The 16,010-nt window shown below is 45.2% G+C and overlaps 1 protein-coding gene across 3 annotated transcripts in view; it reads right to left on the bottom strand.

Moving 5' to 3' along the window:
* Nucleotides 1-16,010, bottom strand: part of GRIP1 (glutamate receptor interacting protein 1) — a 442,838-nt gene that overhangs the window by 12,877 nt on the left and 413,951 nt on the right. For all 3 annotated transcript variants that reach the window (XM_061130617.1, XM_061130618.1, XM_061130619.1), the window contains one exon: nucleotides 15,543-15,776. In XM_061130617.1, coding sequence (XP_060986600.1) covers nucleotides 15,543-15,776 — 234 coding nt within the window. The remainder of the gene's footprint in view (nucleotides 1-15,542; nucleotides 15,777-16,010) is intronic.

The following is a 16,010-nucleotide window of genomic DNA, read 5'->3' as shown; positions in this document are numbered from 1 at the left end:
TCCTTAGTCCTTCAAACACTACCTAGCACATCGTAAGGTCCACTTGGACCTTACGACCTTACAATGTGTTAGATGGGTAAGAACACAATTTTAAATGAAGCAGTGTATGTGAAGATTTAAGACCTGAAATAACCTGATAAATGTGGAAGGATCACTTTCGTGGCACTCACTTACACAATCAGAAAGTCCTACCTGACTACAGAAGAGGTGCATGAGTGTTCGCCAAATCCAGTCCCCACATTAGACACGTACCTTAATGATGCATGCGTGCTCAGTTGCCAAGTCGTGTCCTGACTCTTGTGACCCCATGGACTGTAGCCCACGAGGCTCCTCTGTCCGTGGGATTACCCAGGCACGAATAAAGGAGTGGGTCAGATGATCCATGGGGAGAAGTTAAATTGCATGAATGAGAGAACATCCCCTCACCCCAAAGCAGAAGTCATCGGGAGGGGAGGATATGTCTTTGTTGGTAACCTGGGCTCAGATGTGGGAGATGTTCACCCCCCAAGTTCCTTGAGGGGGAGCAAGGATCCTTGTTTTGTTCACTGATACATCCCAAACTCCTTAAATGGTACCTGCTACCTTGTAGAGCTAGTATTTTGTTGAATAGATGAAGTGACCGGTTCTGACATACCATGTGGTTGAGTTTGGAAACTAGTCAGCACTGGCCACGTTGTGCTGTGTGTGTGATCAGAGAGGGATTTAATTCTGAGGGTCAGGCCACGCCCTGCCTCCATGACCCCATGGCCAGGCCGGAAATGAGCAAGGCTAAAAGCTGCAGGGGTGCTGGGACTGGGCGGGACAAAGCTCCACAGTGACATCACGTGGCCAGGGGAGGGAGAGCACCTGTGACGTTGGAGCCAGGTCTGTCTGCCCTCCCTGCGAGCCCAGGAAGCCCCACTCGTGTACCGGGTGTAGGGTGGGATGTGTGTGCTAAGTCGCTTCAGTCGTGTCTGACTCTTTGCACCCTCATGGACCGTAGCCCACCAGGCTCCTCCGACCATGGGATTCTCCAGGCAAGAATAGTGGAGTGGGTTGCCATGCCCCCCCTCCAGTGGATCTTCCCCATCCAGGGATTGAACCTGCATCTCTTACGTCTCCTGTGTTGGCAGGTGGGTTTTTTTTTACCATGAGCATGATCTGGGAAGCTCCATGGTGGAATGTAGGGTCCTCCAATTTGAGATGCAGGACTTCTTGCTAATAAGGCTGTGGGACTTGAGCAAGTAGATTAAAAAGCAAACTGGATGCTACTTTTTCTACCAAGTTTGTGGAGTTTGTACAGTTTGTACAAGAAAGGCAAAATGAATGCCAGTTCTTTCATTTTTAAAATAGGGAATTAGTGGACGAAATATTTTCTGTGGTGTCCCAAGGAGGTTTATTCCAGTGGGGAGGGGAATGACCTTTTAAAAGTACATTATCAATATGAATCTATGGATCTTTTTATATATAATGTGTTACAATCAACTGCAACATTCTTTTGTGAGCTCAAGTTTCCTCATTTTTGGCCAAGTGGAGTCCTTCATGTTGATGTTGTGTTGACATCATGATATGACCCACTTGCTCTGATAACTTCTCTGCTTTTTGGCACAAGATACCACAGACTAATAGAAGCAACAGTTAGAACACCAGACATAGAACAGGCTGATTCCAAATTGGGAAAGGAGTATGTCAAGGCTATATATTGTCACCCTGCTTATTTAACTTACATGCAGAGTACATCATGCGAAATGCTGGCTGGCTGAAGCACAAGCTGGTATCAAGATTGCCAGGAGAAATATCAATAACCTCAGATATGCAGATGACACCACCCTTATGGCAGAAAGTGAAGAAGAAATAAAGAGCCTCTTGATGAAGGTGAAAAGAGGAGAATGAAAAAGCTGACGTAAAATTCAACATTCAAAAAACGAAGATCATGGTATCCAATCCCATCACTTCATGACAAATGGATGAGGAAACAATGGAAACAGTGACAGACTTTATTTTGGGGGGCTCCAAAGTCACTACAGATGGTGACTGCACCCATGAAATTAAAAGACACTTGCTCCTTGGAAGAAAAGCTATGACAAACCTAGACAGATATTTAAAAGCAGAGACATTATTTTGTCGACAAAGTTTTGTACAGTCAGAGCTATGGTTTTTCTAGTAGTCATGTATGGATGTGAGAGGTGGACCATAAAGAAAGCTGAGTGCTGAAGAATTGATGCTTTTGAACTGTGTTGTTGGAGAAGACTCTTGAGAGTTCCTTGGATTGCAACGAGGTCAAACCAGTGAATCCTAAAAGAAATAAGTCCTGAATATTCATTGGAAGGACTGATGCCGAAGCTGAAACTCCGATACTTCAGCCACGTGATGTGAAGAACTGACTCACTGGAAAAGACCCTGATGCTGGGAAAGATTGAGGGCAGAAGGAGAAGGGGATGACAGAGGATGAGACGGTTGGATGGCATCACCGACTCAATGGACATGGAGTCCATTGAGTTTGAGCAAACTCAAACAATGGAGTTTGAGTAAGCTCTGGGAGTTGGTGATGGACAGGGAAGCCTGGTGTGCTGCAGTCCGTGGGGTCACAAAGAGTCAGACACAACTGAATGACTGAACTGAACCGATCATAGACTCGAGCTTCCCTGGTGGCTCAGCCATAAAGAATCCACCTGCAATGCAGGAGACGGGGGTTCAATCCCTTGGTAGGGAAGATCCCCTGGAGGAGGACATGGCAACCCACTCCACAGTATTCCTGCCTGGAGAATCCCATGGACAAAAGAGCCTGGTGGGCTACAGTCCATGGGGTCGCAAAGAGTCAGATACAACAGAAGCAAGTGAGCACACACGCACCTCATAGACTCACCATGGATATTTCCTGCCTTGAGTGGGGGAAACACTTCAGGTTTATTTCTAGTCCCTTTCTTTTCATCCTCATGTTCTTTCATTGAAGGTAGGAAGGGGAGGAATAGGGGAAGATGGGTGTGGAGGAGGGGGTGGAGCTGACAAACAGCTAATATGCTTGGTGACAGTCTTATTCTTGGGACTCTGTTACTAGTGTAAGAAATGTCTCCACCCAAGGTCCCAGCTTTTGCACCCCTCTTTGGCTCTGTCTCTGGGATCTTTTGTCCTTCTGCTCTCTTTCCACTTTTGTTCCGAGTCATGTTCTCTCCATTGACAAGTATGGGAGATGGGGACACATCTTAATTATCTCTGTTGCATTAGTAATTAAGTATAGGCTTGGAGAGCAGTCCTATGGACCCTCTGGCTGGTTGCTAAGTGGGTTGGTGTTTTCTCTGCAAGCCTAGCCACACTCTTCAGTCATATCTGACTATGAGAGTTACAAAGCTTATGTTTGCAATGGACATTAGGAAGCCCACTTCTGTCTCAGCTCTGAGACATGTTTCTCAACACTGTGAACTGGAATCCCTGCAAGGGGGAACACTGGGTGCACACTAGAATAACAGTAAAATTCTTCATTGCTCAACTGGCCTGTGATTCTCAGGTGTTTGCTCCGCAGTACCGAACCCAGAAAGGGTAAAAGGGTGAGTGTCACTAAACGCTGCCAACACCAGGCAGTGGGGATACACTAACCACCACAGCGGAGATGGATGTTGACTAGTGCTAGGTTAGGAGATTAGCTCATTAACTGTAAAGTCACGGTTGCTGGCTAAGAGGCTTGGCTCTCCTGAACCTTAGACTTGATGTATCTCTATGGCAAACCCCTCAGGATGAGAAACTAATATATGGTTTAAATCTGAAAGTAATCAGTTTCTCTAGAAAGATTTCCTAAGGTTAGAGCAGACTGAATTTTAATAGCCAGTTCTATGATTCTCTTGGAAGTAGCAAACAACAAAATGAAACTTTAAAATGATACAGAGGTAAGACGCCAGGAATCAATAATTCACACAAATAGGACACACAGCTGGCTGGCCTCAAAATCAGCTGCAATAAATTGTGCCATGTGGCTGCTGCTGTCCTGCTTAGCTGGAGACGGGTAGTGGTTACTTCTGATGTATCTGCTGTCCAAAATTAATTCTAAGGATTCCACGGTTTAAGTTGCATTTCCTGCCCCCCACAGATGAACCCCTTAACCAGGCACTTTCCCATATATGATTGCTTTGATCTCCCGGCAACTCCGTGTGGCAGAAGCACGCCTTTCCCACTAACAAGGACACCGACCTTTGAACTTGATGAATGGACTTGTCCAGGTGGAATACAGTAAGCTTGAGGATTTCAGTATTAGAATATCTGACCTCATCTGCTGCGTTCCTTCCACTGAATCATGATTTTTTTTTTTCTTGACACATACTCTCCTAGCTGGTCAGGCAGTTTTTATCCATTTCCAACTGCCCAGCAAACTAAAGATGAATAATTTATCACGTCTGCTGTATTTCTTCTCATCAGAGCTCTTCCGTGGTTTCCTCCCAGCATCTGTGCAAACTGCTCCCAGCTGCTCCAGCTCTTCGTGCTCCACCCTCACCCAAGAAAATCAAGATTTTTCTTGTAAGGTCTTTATTCTGTGCCAGGCTACCTTGGGGGAATCTGGATTATGAACACAGTGCTAGATTTTTCTGTTCCAAAAGGGCCAATGAGCCTCTTGAAACAACACTCTGGGTCACGATACAGTTCTACAAAACTCACTTCAATTTTAACCATTTGTCAGCACATGCTGCAACTGCCTCTAACCCTCCTGAGAACAGAAGCCTTAACAGGAGGTGCAGGACTTCACCATAATTCAAGTTGAGCTTTCATCTGTATTTCTAAGCAAGTCTATCCGCAGGTCTGAATGATGTCCTCGAGGCAAAGATCAGAAACCTAATGCTTGTGTTTTTAGTTCTGAGTCCCGTGAAAAGCCTTAGCAGCAGAGCCAGGCCTCTGCACCCGGATTTTAAGGGCAAGTGTGTCTAGTGTTTTGACCATGTCATGGTGAGTGATAGCCACCCCAGAAGCAGTTCCTATGCCCTGGCAGCCTCCCTGTGGCTCAGCCCTTTGCTTGATGGCCTTTAAAGACCAAACCAATACCTACTTATCAGAGACGGTTCCACTTTGCCCACAAACCACCAGGTACTTGGGTTTATTCTTCCAGACACCACTGGGGTAGCCCTGTTCCTTTAAACTTGACAATTCAAGGCATGAATTGACTTTTGAGGACAATCCTATACTACCAGTGGGGCTGGAAGAAAATAATAAAAGTATGGATTTTCCAGCTAGTTACCATCAGCTCTGCCCCTGGGCACTTGGCCAGCCAGCACCAAGTCAGCCAAGCCTGACCAAAGACCGTTCCAGCATGCCAACTCAGGACAGCCTGCTGGCCCCTCCCCACACCCGCCCCTGCTCTCTGGCTGCTAGGTGCACTCTGGCTTGGCTCCCCTCCAGCTCTCCACTCAAGTTCCCAGTTCTCAGTTCCACCCGCAGCTCACTGACCTCCATAACCTACAGACACACGTGGGCAAAACGTCCTTGTGTATGTTGAGCGTAGGGGGTTCCCCACCCCACCAAACAACCCTGTAACATCAGATGGGTGTTCTACAGTTCAACTCAATTCTGACATTATCCACAAGGAGGCCGTGTCAGATCCCACAGGTTAAGGCTTCCGTCCAACAACATTACCCCACCCCTACCCCACCATTTCAGACAATGGTCTTCAGACCCAGGTCGTCACTCATACCTTTGCCCAACCAGCTGTATCACAGAGGTTCCAGCAGCCTCCTCCTTGGGTTTGAGTAATTTACCAGAGTGGCTCACAGAACTTACCAGATCACCAGTTTATTATAAAATGGTATAATTCAGGAACGCCAGATGGAAGAGCTACTTTGGGGCAGGTTTTGTGGAAAGGTTGTGGAACCTCCATGTTCTCTTCAGGCTCTGATCACAATCCTCCCCAACCCCGTCCCCACATCCCATGTGCTCACCAACCTGGAAGCTCCTGGAAACCCATCCTTTTGGGGCTTTACAGAGGCTTCACTACACAGGCATGACTGTTTAAGTCATTGGCCACTGGTGATTGATTTCACCTGCAAATTCTCTCCCTGGAGATCGGCGGTGGGACTGAAACCTCCAAAACTCTAATAACAGGGCTGGCTCCACTGGCAATCAACCCCCATCCTCAGGTGCATCTAAAAAGCAACTCATTCAGTTCAGTTCAGTCACTCAGTCGTGTCCGACTCTTTGCGACCCCATGGACTGCAGCACGCCAGGCCTCCCTGTCCATCACAAACTCCCAGAGTTTACTCAAACTTATGTCCATCGAGTCGGTAATGCCATCCAACCATCTCATCCGCTGTCGTCCCCTTCTCCTCCCACCTTCAATCTTTCCTAGCATCAGGGTCTTTTCCAGTGAGTCAGTTTTTCGCATCAGGTTTGGCCAAAGTATTGGAGTTTCAGCTTCAGCATCAGTGCTTCCAATGAACATTCAGGACTGATTTCCTTTAGGAAGGACTGGTTGGATCTCCTTGCAGTCCAAGGGACTCTCACGAGTCTTCTCCAACAGCACAGTTCAAAAGCATCAATTCTTTGGCACTCAGCTTTCTTTATAGGCCAACACTCAGCAGTGGCCACAGGACTGGATAGGGTCAGTTTTCACTCCAATCCCAAAGAAAGGCAATGCCAAAGAATGCTCAAACTACCACACAATTGCACTCATCTCACATGCTAGTAAGGTAATGCTCAAAATTCTCCAAGCCAGGCTTCAGCAATACATGAACCGTTAACTTCCAAATGTTCAAGCTGGTTTTAGAAAAGGCAGAGGAACCAGAGATCAAATTGCCAACATCCGCTGGATCATCGGAAAAGCAAGAGAGTTTCAGAAAAACATCTATTTCTGCTTTATTGATTATGCCAAAGCCTTTGACTGTGTGGATCACAATAAACTGTGGAAAATTCTGAAAGAGATGGGAATACCAGACCACCTGACCTGCCTATTGAGAAACCTGTATGCAGGTCAGGAAGCAACAGTTAGAACTGGACATGGAACAACAGACTGGTTCCAAACAGGAAAAGGAGTGCGTCAAGGCTGTATATTGTCACCCTGCTTATTTAACTTATATGCAAAGTACATCATGAGAAACGCTGGGCTGGATGAAGCACAAGCTGGAATCAAGATTGTTGAGAGAAATATCGATAACCTCAGATATGCAGATAACACCACCCTTATGGCAGAAATGAAGAAGAACTAAAGAGCCTCTTGATGAAGGTGAAAGAGGAGAGTGAAAAAGTTGGCTTAAAGCTCAACATTCAGAAAACTAAGATCATGGCATCCGGCCCCATCACTTCATGGGAAATAGATGGGGAAACAGTGGAAACAGTGACAGACTTCATTTTTGGGGGCTCCAAAATCACTGCAGATGGTGATTGCAGCCATGAAATTAAGAGACACTTGCTCCTTGGAAGTGTTAGGTAGTTAGAATAGGAAACAGGAGTCCAAAATGGTGGTGGCTAAAAGACAAGGAAGGGAAAAGCCTGGAATAGAACAAAGAAGGTCAAAGGAAGGTCTGAGGACCAGGATGAGGGCTTCAGGTAGAACAAACAGCACTCCTGGCTAGCCCAATGTGCATAGGGCAGGCCCAGGGGGGAGGAAAAAAACATATAAAAAGAGGAGCCAAAGGACCAGGGTCGGTCTCTCTCTCCCACGCACTCGTGCGCTCCCCCACTCTCTTCTCTTCGAGTCTTTGGGTCGGCATGTCCTCGTGCCTCGAGGATGGATTTTCCTGGTATTTTCTAAATAAAATAGAGCTGTAACACTGATCTAAGAGCTGTAACATGGTCTGTCCGAGAGTTATGACACGCCAAGGGCTCTAACATCCATCGTTTAAAATTTTTGTTGAGACGAGACAGAACTGAGGAGAATACACTCGCCTGACAGAAGGAAAGTTATGACCAACCTAGACAGCATATTAAAAAGCAGAGACATTACTTTGTCAATAAAGTTCCGTTTTTCCAGTAGTCATGTATGGATGTGAGAGTTGGACTATAAAGAAAGCTGAGTGCCAAAGAATTGATGCTTTTGAACTGTGGTGTTGGAGAAGACTCTTGAGGGTCCCTTGGACTGCAAGGAGATCCAACCAGTCCATCCTAAAGGAGATCAGTCCTGGGTGTTCATTGGAAGGACCGATGTTGAAGCTGAAACTCCAATACTTTGGCCACCTGATGCGAAGAGCTGACTCATTGGAAAAGACCCTGATGCTCGGAACGATTGAAGGTGGGAGGAGAAGGGGACAACAGAGGACGAGATGGTTGGATGCAGCACTGACTTGATGGACATGTATTTGGGTAAACTCTGGAAGTTGGTGATGGACAAGGAGGCCTGGCGTGCTGCGATTCATGGGGTCGCAAAAGAGTCGGACACGACTGCGCGACTGAACTGAGCTGAACTGAACTCACATCCATACATGACTACTGGAAAAACCATAGCTTTGACTAGATGGACCTTTGTTGGCCACGTTACAAACTACCAGACTTTCACTGCACTGAGCACTAACAGTGCTGGATTTATTTCCTCATTCCAAGGAATGCTGTGGTTTGGCACCACAAAGATCCTCAAATAAGACTGAACGGGTGGAGAGGGAGGTGGGAGGGGGGATCGGGATGGGGAATATGTGTAAATCTATGGCTGATCCATATCAATGTATGACAAAACCCACTGAAAAAATAAATAAATAAATAAAGGGGGGGAAAAAAAAAAAGACTGAACTTTGTGCTTCATCTAAGGGGAAGAAAGAGAGCAGCTCTAGGCTAAACCACTATCAATGTGATCCTCACAGCAGCCCTGCCAGACACTCAACAGACATGCAAGGGCGCAGAAGGATGTTGGAGGAAGAGCTTCAGCGGGCTTCTTTCCAAGGTCCTGGAGACAAACACAGTGACCCTCAGGGAGTCACCTCATTTGTAAGTGAACATTCCATAGATAACAGAATACAATCTATTAATAAACGCATTTGATCACAACAGAGACAAGCAAAGCCATCAGAGGAAGATGAATGATTCCCAGGCCAGGGCTAGACTTAAGGGAAATTATTAGCATTTCTGAAGAGGGATGGTGGTGGATCCTTGACAGAAATCAAAGATCAAAGACTGGGAAATCAGGCACAGTGGAACACTGCCTAACAAGCCCGCCCAAGGGTCATCTGAGTCTAAGGTACCGCACCTCTGTTTGACTTAGCATTTCTATGGCTCAGAGCTCAGCCTCTGTAAAAGTGGATGGCAACTTGAAGAGAAGCGATAGGATGCAAATAGAGTTCTGTCCCTTAGAAGAGATAAGCTCAAAGGCTTTGCTTTTATTTCACTATAAGTCATTGAGCAGCTTTCATTTTAACTAGGAAATCTTATTCTGACGCTCTTTTCCCCCCCCTCCTTGGACTGTTACATATATATTATTTTATCTTCCCTTTGAACAAATGTTTTCATCCTGCTGTCATTCCTCATTAATGAGCTAAAAAACACTTTTTTTTTTTCCACACGAGCCAATCATTTGTATACAAATTTTGTTTTTCACATTTTTGAGAAGTATGTCGTAGAATTACAGACAAGGGAAGCTGATGGAAACAATCCATTTTAAGGACTGTCAGGGCTGGATGTCATTGCTCACATAAAATGTACAACCTAAATTCCAACCCTTATTCTACAATTCCGCATTGATTGTTAGCTTCGCCTGGTTTTATAGGGAGAGAATATGCTTGTCACACTGACGTAATACACGTCCATTTCTCTTTGTAAAGAGGGTGTTATTCCAGTGTACAACTCCATCTGTGGAGGCTCTAAGACGGCTGCCTGAATCCTCTTTAAGGCTAGGATTCTGAGGACCTCTCATTTGCTGGGTTTCTGTCACTGCAGAATTGAGGTAAGACTGAAGGAGACTTCACCTGGGAAACGCTATTATTTGTGAACTCTCTCGTGATAATGAGTGATCCAGCTCCTTTCTTGGTAGTGAACAAACTGAGGTTCAGAGAAGTGATGTGACTCACGACTGGCAGGTTGTGGCCAAACCTTGGCCTGACAGTTCATTTAATCTTGAGTACCAACTGCAAATATTTGGCGAAGAGTCACATTCAAAATAAGGTATGCATTTCCATTTCATATTTCCTCCTAGGGTTCAGCCTGTTCCTGACTTAAGGAGAAGATTGAAAAAGATGTGGGCCCTAAACACCCAAAATGACGCTACTTCCAAGAAGTAAAACAACTTTATCATATAAAGAAGAACAAAGGTACATTCTCAAAACACTCCAATATATTGAAATTGCAAAGTGAACTTGGCTGAGAGAAAAGTTGATGGTAGCAAATGCAGCTATAACAATAAAGGGGTTCCTTGTGAGTGACTCAAATGTTCAAGAGTCGAGCCATCCGCAGGTATAAATAGAAGATGATTCTGGAAAATAATTTTAAAAAACTTTCTGTAAAATAAAGCAGTTGCATACAATAAAGGAATACAATCTTATTGAAAAACACAAACGACAGGACAAAAGGAAATGATTTTTTAAAAAAAAAAGTCCAAATGCTCTGAATGAGGATCTACAGAAAAAAGATTTTTTTGCCTTAAAATATGCAAAGAGAAGTGAAGCTAGAATTTATCTCAGAAATATATTAAGCAGAAACTAAAGAATATTTAAGCTTCAGAAGGAAAAGAGGGGTTATCAATGAACTGCAGCTAAGATCACAAGCTCCTTATCGGCAAAGAGAAAAAAATCTATGATAAGCTAAAATATTGATACAAAGCAGAATTAATTTTCAAGATAAAATTTAGAAGCTCCAGGGTTAACAATGGAAACTCATTTCCTCTTTGCTCAGCCACTCAGCTCTTGCCTTCGATTTCCCTGACACAAAATAATCACGTCCTGCTAGCAAAACCTACAGGAGTGATTCCCAGTCTTCAGGTGCAAAAGAATCCACTAAGGGGTTGCTAAAATGTTGATTCTTTGCCTCAACCACCAGAAAATGCTGACCAGGTAAGTCTAGGTTGCGCTTAGGAACTCACATTTTAACAGGCACCCCATGTGATGATGGTAAATGTCATCAGAGGTTCACGTGCCAAACTATTCTCTAAGGCTATAGTCTCTAAACTTGTAGTTGCTACCCATTAATAAGTCTTGAAATCAGCTTAATATGACAGCATTTGAAAAGAAACAAAACAGAAAATGTTAGTGTATAGTGTGAAGTCAATTTTTGGATTCATTTATTCAATACGTATTAGGGTGGCCAAAAAGTTCATTGAATTTTTACGTAAGATCTTACAGCAAAACCCAAATGAACTTTTTGGCCAACTCAATATATAAATGTGAGTGTATGTGTGTACTAAGTTGTGAGGTAAGATGCATTTTGGATAACGTCTTAGCCAATAAAGTCTGAGAGACACCAGTATCACTTCCCTGTGACACCCTCACTGTCCCTCCCCGCCCAATCTAAGTACCAAATCATCACTCCAGCTCCAACGTCCTCCTCCAACCACAGGGCCAAAAGGGGAAGTGAGGCTGTATTCTATGTTTATTCTCAAGTGTCAGGAAGGATAACTAGTCTTTGGGGTTCAGGAATGAAGGACAGGAGACCTGTTAGGACACGGCAGACCCTTGGGCCAGTAGATGCTGTGAAATTTTTAAAAAATGTAGCCTCTCACCTGAGCTCAGCATTTTCGGAAGGTCTGAAGGGAGAAAAGGGATTGGCAAGGAGGACTGGGTGGGAAATGAGGGGCAGATAATAGAGAGTCGGTTGAAACTCAAGAAATTGGAAGGTTAAGCCCACACTTTATTCTTTTTGTATGAGGATGATGCTAGTAACCCATCATCAGGAGATGGTGTGGCTTTTGTGTTTTGTTTGTTCGCCCCAGAAATGGGGATGGATACTGGCCCATTCATTCCTATCCTCTTGATGCAGCTTCTAGTGACAGTAAGAGTTTGGAGGTACTGGCTTGGACACAGACAGATCCACAACTTGTTCTCATGAAGACAGCTTTCACCAAGTGGCACACAGCCCCGAGAAAGATGGCAACTGGAAAATAACAGCACGTGTTTTCAGAATGTGGGCTATTGACCCTACCCAGCCTCGTTACTCTGGTCTCTGCAGCCCCTTGGAAATCCCTTCACTAGGGCTATGGAGGAAAGTCCACCCAAGGGGCTCAATGAGAATCAGCCTTCATTCCGCTCGGCAAGCCACGCATGCAGTCTGATTTAGGGTTTTCAACTTGAGGAAGGGATGTTTTTCTATTTCTCTGGCCCCATCTCCACACCACCCCCCAAAGAGTACCTTTTCCTACTTCTGTGAAGGTTTAGTACAGGCTAATAGCACCCTGGGCATCCCTCGTGGCTCAGAGGTAAAGAAACTGCCTGTCAATGTAGGAGATGCAGGTTCGATTCCTGGGTCGGGAACATCCCCTGGAGAAGGAAATGGTGATGGACTCCAGTATTCTTGCCTGGGGAAATCCCATGGACAGAGGAGCCTGGCAGGCTACCGTCCAAGCACCCCAACGGGAAGATAATTCAATTTAATCAACAAGGCACTTGCTTTTTCATGGTGTCAGGTAATCTTCTAGTGTTCAAAGGATGCCCACAATCAAGACACAAATACAATTACCAGTCTCTGCTCTGAGTAAAGTGACTCTTCTAATCACCATTTCTCCTTTTAAGCATTTCAAAATTGGAGTGTGGGGTTAGCAGCAAACACGTGAATGGACTATCAGGGTAATTGAATTCACACACACACACACACACAAAGGTACCTGAGATGTGAGCATCAACCACTCCCACAATTCCCTATCATCAGGCTGCAGGCCCCTCTGCTGCATCTTCACTTCACAAGATCATTTTGGGTGTCTTAGAATGCCCAGGACGCCATCTACCTCTGAGCACCTTATTTTGTTTGGCACCAATTTGGAAGAAGAGCGAAGCCACACGGGAAATGCGCTAAGTGCAGCTATAGAGGGAAATGACTAAAGTGAAGGAAAAAAGAAGCAACCCATTTGCTGGGTCAAGTGGGTCTAGCATAGTCTGTGATCTGCGGTCTCTCGGTTCACACAGTGCCACACAAATGTTCCAACCAGTCCACCCACTGCCGCTCACTGTGCTAAGTGCATGATGCCTTTAAAAAGACAGAGACCTATTTTCAGCACATTTTTTTTAAAAAACGTCAGCTATAACAACTTGCTTAGCCAATTTGCTGTCATGATCTTTGCTGACTGCTTTCCGTACAGGAGGGATGGGGAGACAAGCCTTTTGCCTTGCTGGGCTACCAAGGAATCTTCCTTTGAAGAGACTGCTTCACTCCAGAAGGAAAATAGCTCTCTTCTACACTTGCTATTTCTCTATCCTGCTGTTTAGTCACTCAGTCGTGTCTGACTCTTTTGCAGCCCCAGGGACTGTAGCCCGCCAGGGCCCTTTATCCATGGGGATTCTCCAGGCAAGAATACTAGAGTGGGTTGTCATTTCATCCTCCAGGGGATCTTCCTGACCCAAGGACTGAATCTCCTTCATTGGCAGGAGGGTTCTTTACCACTGAGCCACCTAGGAAGCCCTTCCCTATCCTGTAGATGGGGAAAATAAATGCTAAGACATGCTATTGTGAGGGGCTAAAAAAGAAAAAAATACAGCACATAGCAGGCACTCATTGTTACCCTTTCCCTTTGGTGCTGAAGGAAGGTGAGTTAGCCAGAACACTTGTTTTCCTGGGCAGTAGACTTTTAGAGAAGACGGGAAGGCAGTGTTCCTAAATAACTGAGGGAATCAGGAGGGGCCAGCCCTCCTCATGGTACGGCAGAATTAGCAGTGACTATGTGGCTTCTGCAACTTAATCAGCAAGGGAGTCCTTACAGCCTCCTAATGGTGTCTGTCAATTAGCCGATTAGGATACGTGACAGGTGGTGAAGCCTGATGTTTGCCAGACAGACACATCAATTCAGGGTAACTGGATAAACTAACTTGTGACAACAGGCTAAAGCTGGGTCCCCACCCTAAAATATCAGAAACGTCTTGACTTTTCTGTAAAGTCTGTGATGCCTCTTAATGCACAAGGCTGTAGTCATGCTGGCCTATTTGCACTCTCAGTACCCTGCAGTCTTTGACATCCTTCTGTATATGTTTCTTTCTGTGCTTTGGAATGCCTTCCCATCCTCCACCTTCCTGCAGTCAACACCTCCATCTAGGAAGCATTTCTCATTCCTCTGTAGTGGGTTACTGTCAGTCACTTGGTCGTGTCCGACTCTGCGACCCCAAGGACTTTAACCCATAATGTTCCCGTCTGTGGAATTCTCCAGGCAAGAATACTGGAGTGGGCTGCCATTTCCTTCTCCAGGGGATCTTCCCAACCCAGGAACCGAATCTGGTTCTCTTGCACTGCAGGCAGATTCTTTACTGTCTGAGCCACCAGCGAAGCCCTTAGTGGGTTAGGGTCCCCCCCATCTCCAAAGGCAGTCTAGTCTTGTGTCTGTTTTGTACTAATCCCACTATCCTCCCACTGTTTCCTGGACTGTCTTCCCATTAGACAATGTGCTCCTTGGAGATTTACATTACATTCTTTAAGTAAATAAATGCACAATCTATGTACTGAATGAATGAATCAATGAGTAATGAAAGAATGAACCCAGGATTGGAACATGAATTCAGAATCCAACCTCGCACACAATCCTTTCTTTCACCATATCCTTTGTCAGCAGCAAAATAGCTACTTTCAATAGGTAGTTAGGGAGACTAAAGTCTTTAGAGGAAAAGGGGAGTAGTTGGCCTGTTTTCCCTTCTCACTCTGACATTTATTTGCTCTTCTGGGTAAGACAAATAACTTACCTCTAGTTAACAGATTATTAACTACAGATCTTCTCTGTAAGAAGAATGGAGTGAGACTGTTACTAACTATACCTCCTTATGCATGAACTACAACAAAAAGCGAGTTCTACAAAAGAAAACCAGAGAAGCCTCCCTTCCATTGATTTCGTTGGCCCTGGGCTCCACAGATACTGTCACGAAGGCAGTTTAAACACCTGCCTTGTTTAAACTCTGCCAGCAACTTGAATTCAGTTATGTTTGCAACTGTGCGTTTCCATCCATGAAGCAAAGTGAGGCAACACCTTAGCAGAGATGAAACATAACTAGGCCTTATCTTGTCCTAACCAAGGACATCTAAATTACGTCTTAAAGAGAAGTTTACACTTCCTTAATAACATAACCATCTACTGAGAAGTCTGTAATTGATGACTAATCCTTCCAACATCACCCCGGAAACCCCTTTCCAGCGTAGCTAGGAGTGTACGGCATTTAGAAAATCTTTTCCCCTTCCAATCAAGTTGAAATAACAGATCAAGCTCCACTTGACACTAGAACCTCAAGCTTCTGCAGGAAGATTTTGGCCATAAATACATTTGTGATGAAGTCACTACTTGAAAGCCAATGTTCCCTGTTTTATGAGATCACCTCTTAAAAGATCATGTTTTGAGAACCATCGGTCTCTGATGATCTGCCCTTAAGCTCTGGCTTCTCTCCTCGGCTGAGCCCACAGCAGAATGTCATGATCTCGATCACATCAGGGCACTCATGCTGAGCAGAATGGCTGTGAAACATGACCCCCAAGGGAAGAGAAGAGAGTTGCCTGACCTTGTGCAGCTCCACAGGAGTTGGGGACATGATCTCCTTTATTTCCTGCTTCATTTTTCTCAGGGTGACAGATTTCCTGCCCACATCCGAGGGCAGAGTGTTGCTGCGAGTGGTCTGGCTATAGTGTGGCCGGGAGCTGCTCCGTTCCTGGAAGCTGGCCTGTCGCCCCAGCTGACTGCGAGATGAAGGGGCCTCGTGATTCAAACTCATCGTGCTCCCCGACATGATCGTTGCCTGCGGCAGTGACAATTTTCAGAAACAATTAAGCAATCGACTAAGGGGAGGTTTGGCTGCTCAACATGAAGCACATTTCTCCTTCTGCTCAGTCAAAATACAGTCTCTTCGGGGCATAGCCAAAGGCTGGAGAATGGAGATACTGACTGCACCATGAAAGTCTGGGAAAATGCTTCGCAAGTGACATTTACAATGCACATAACAAATCCAATTTAAGTACTTAAGCCATTGAGT

This window comes from Dama dama, chromosome 3 (assembly GCF_033118175.1).
Source record: "Dama dama isolate Ldn47 chromosome 3, ASM3311817v1, whole genome shotgun sequence".
In the NCBI taxonomy this organism is placed as follows: Eukaryota; Metazoa; Chordata; class Mammalia; order Artiodactyla; family Cervidae; genus Dama; species Dama dama.
The sequence above is the reverse complement of the archived record's forward strand: the minus strand, read 5'-3'. Positions and strand labels throughout refer to the sequence as shown.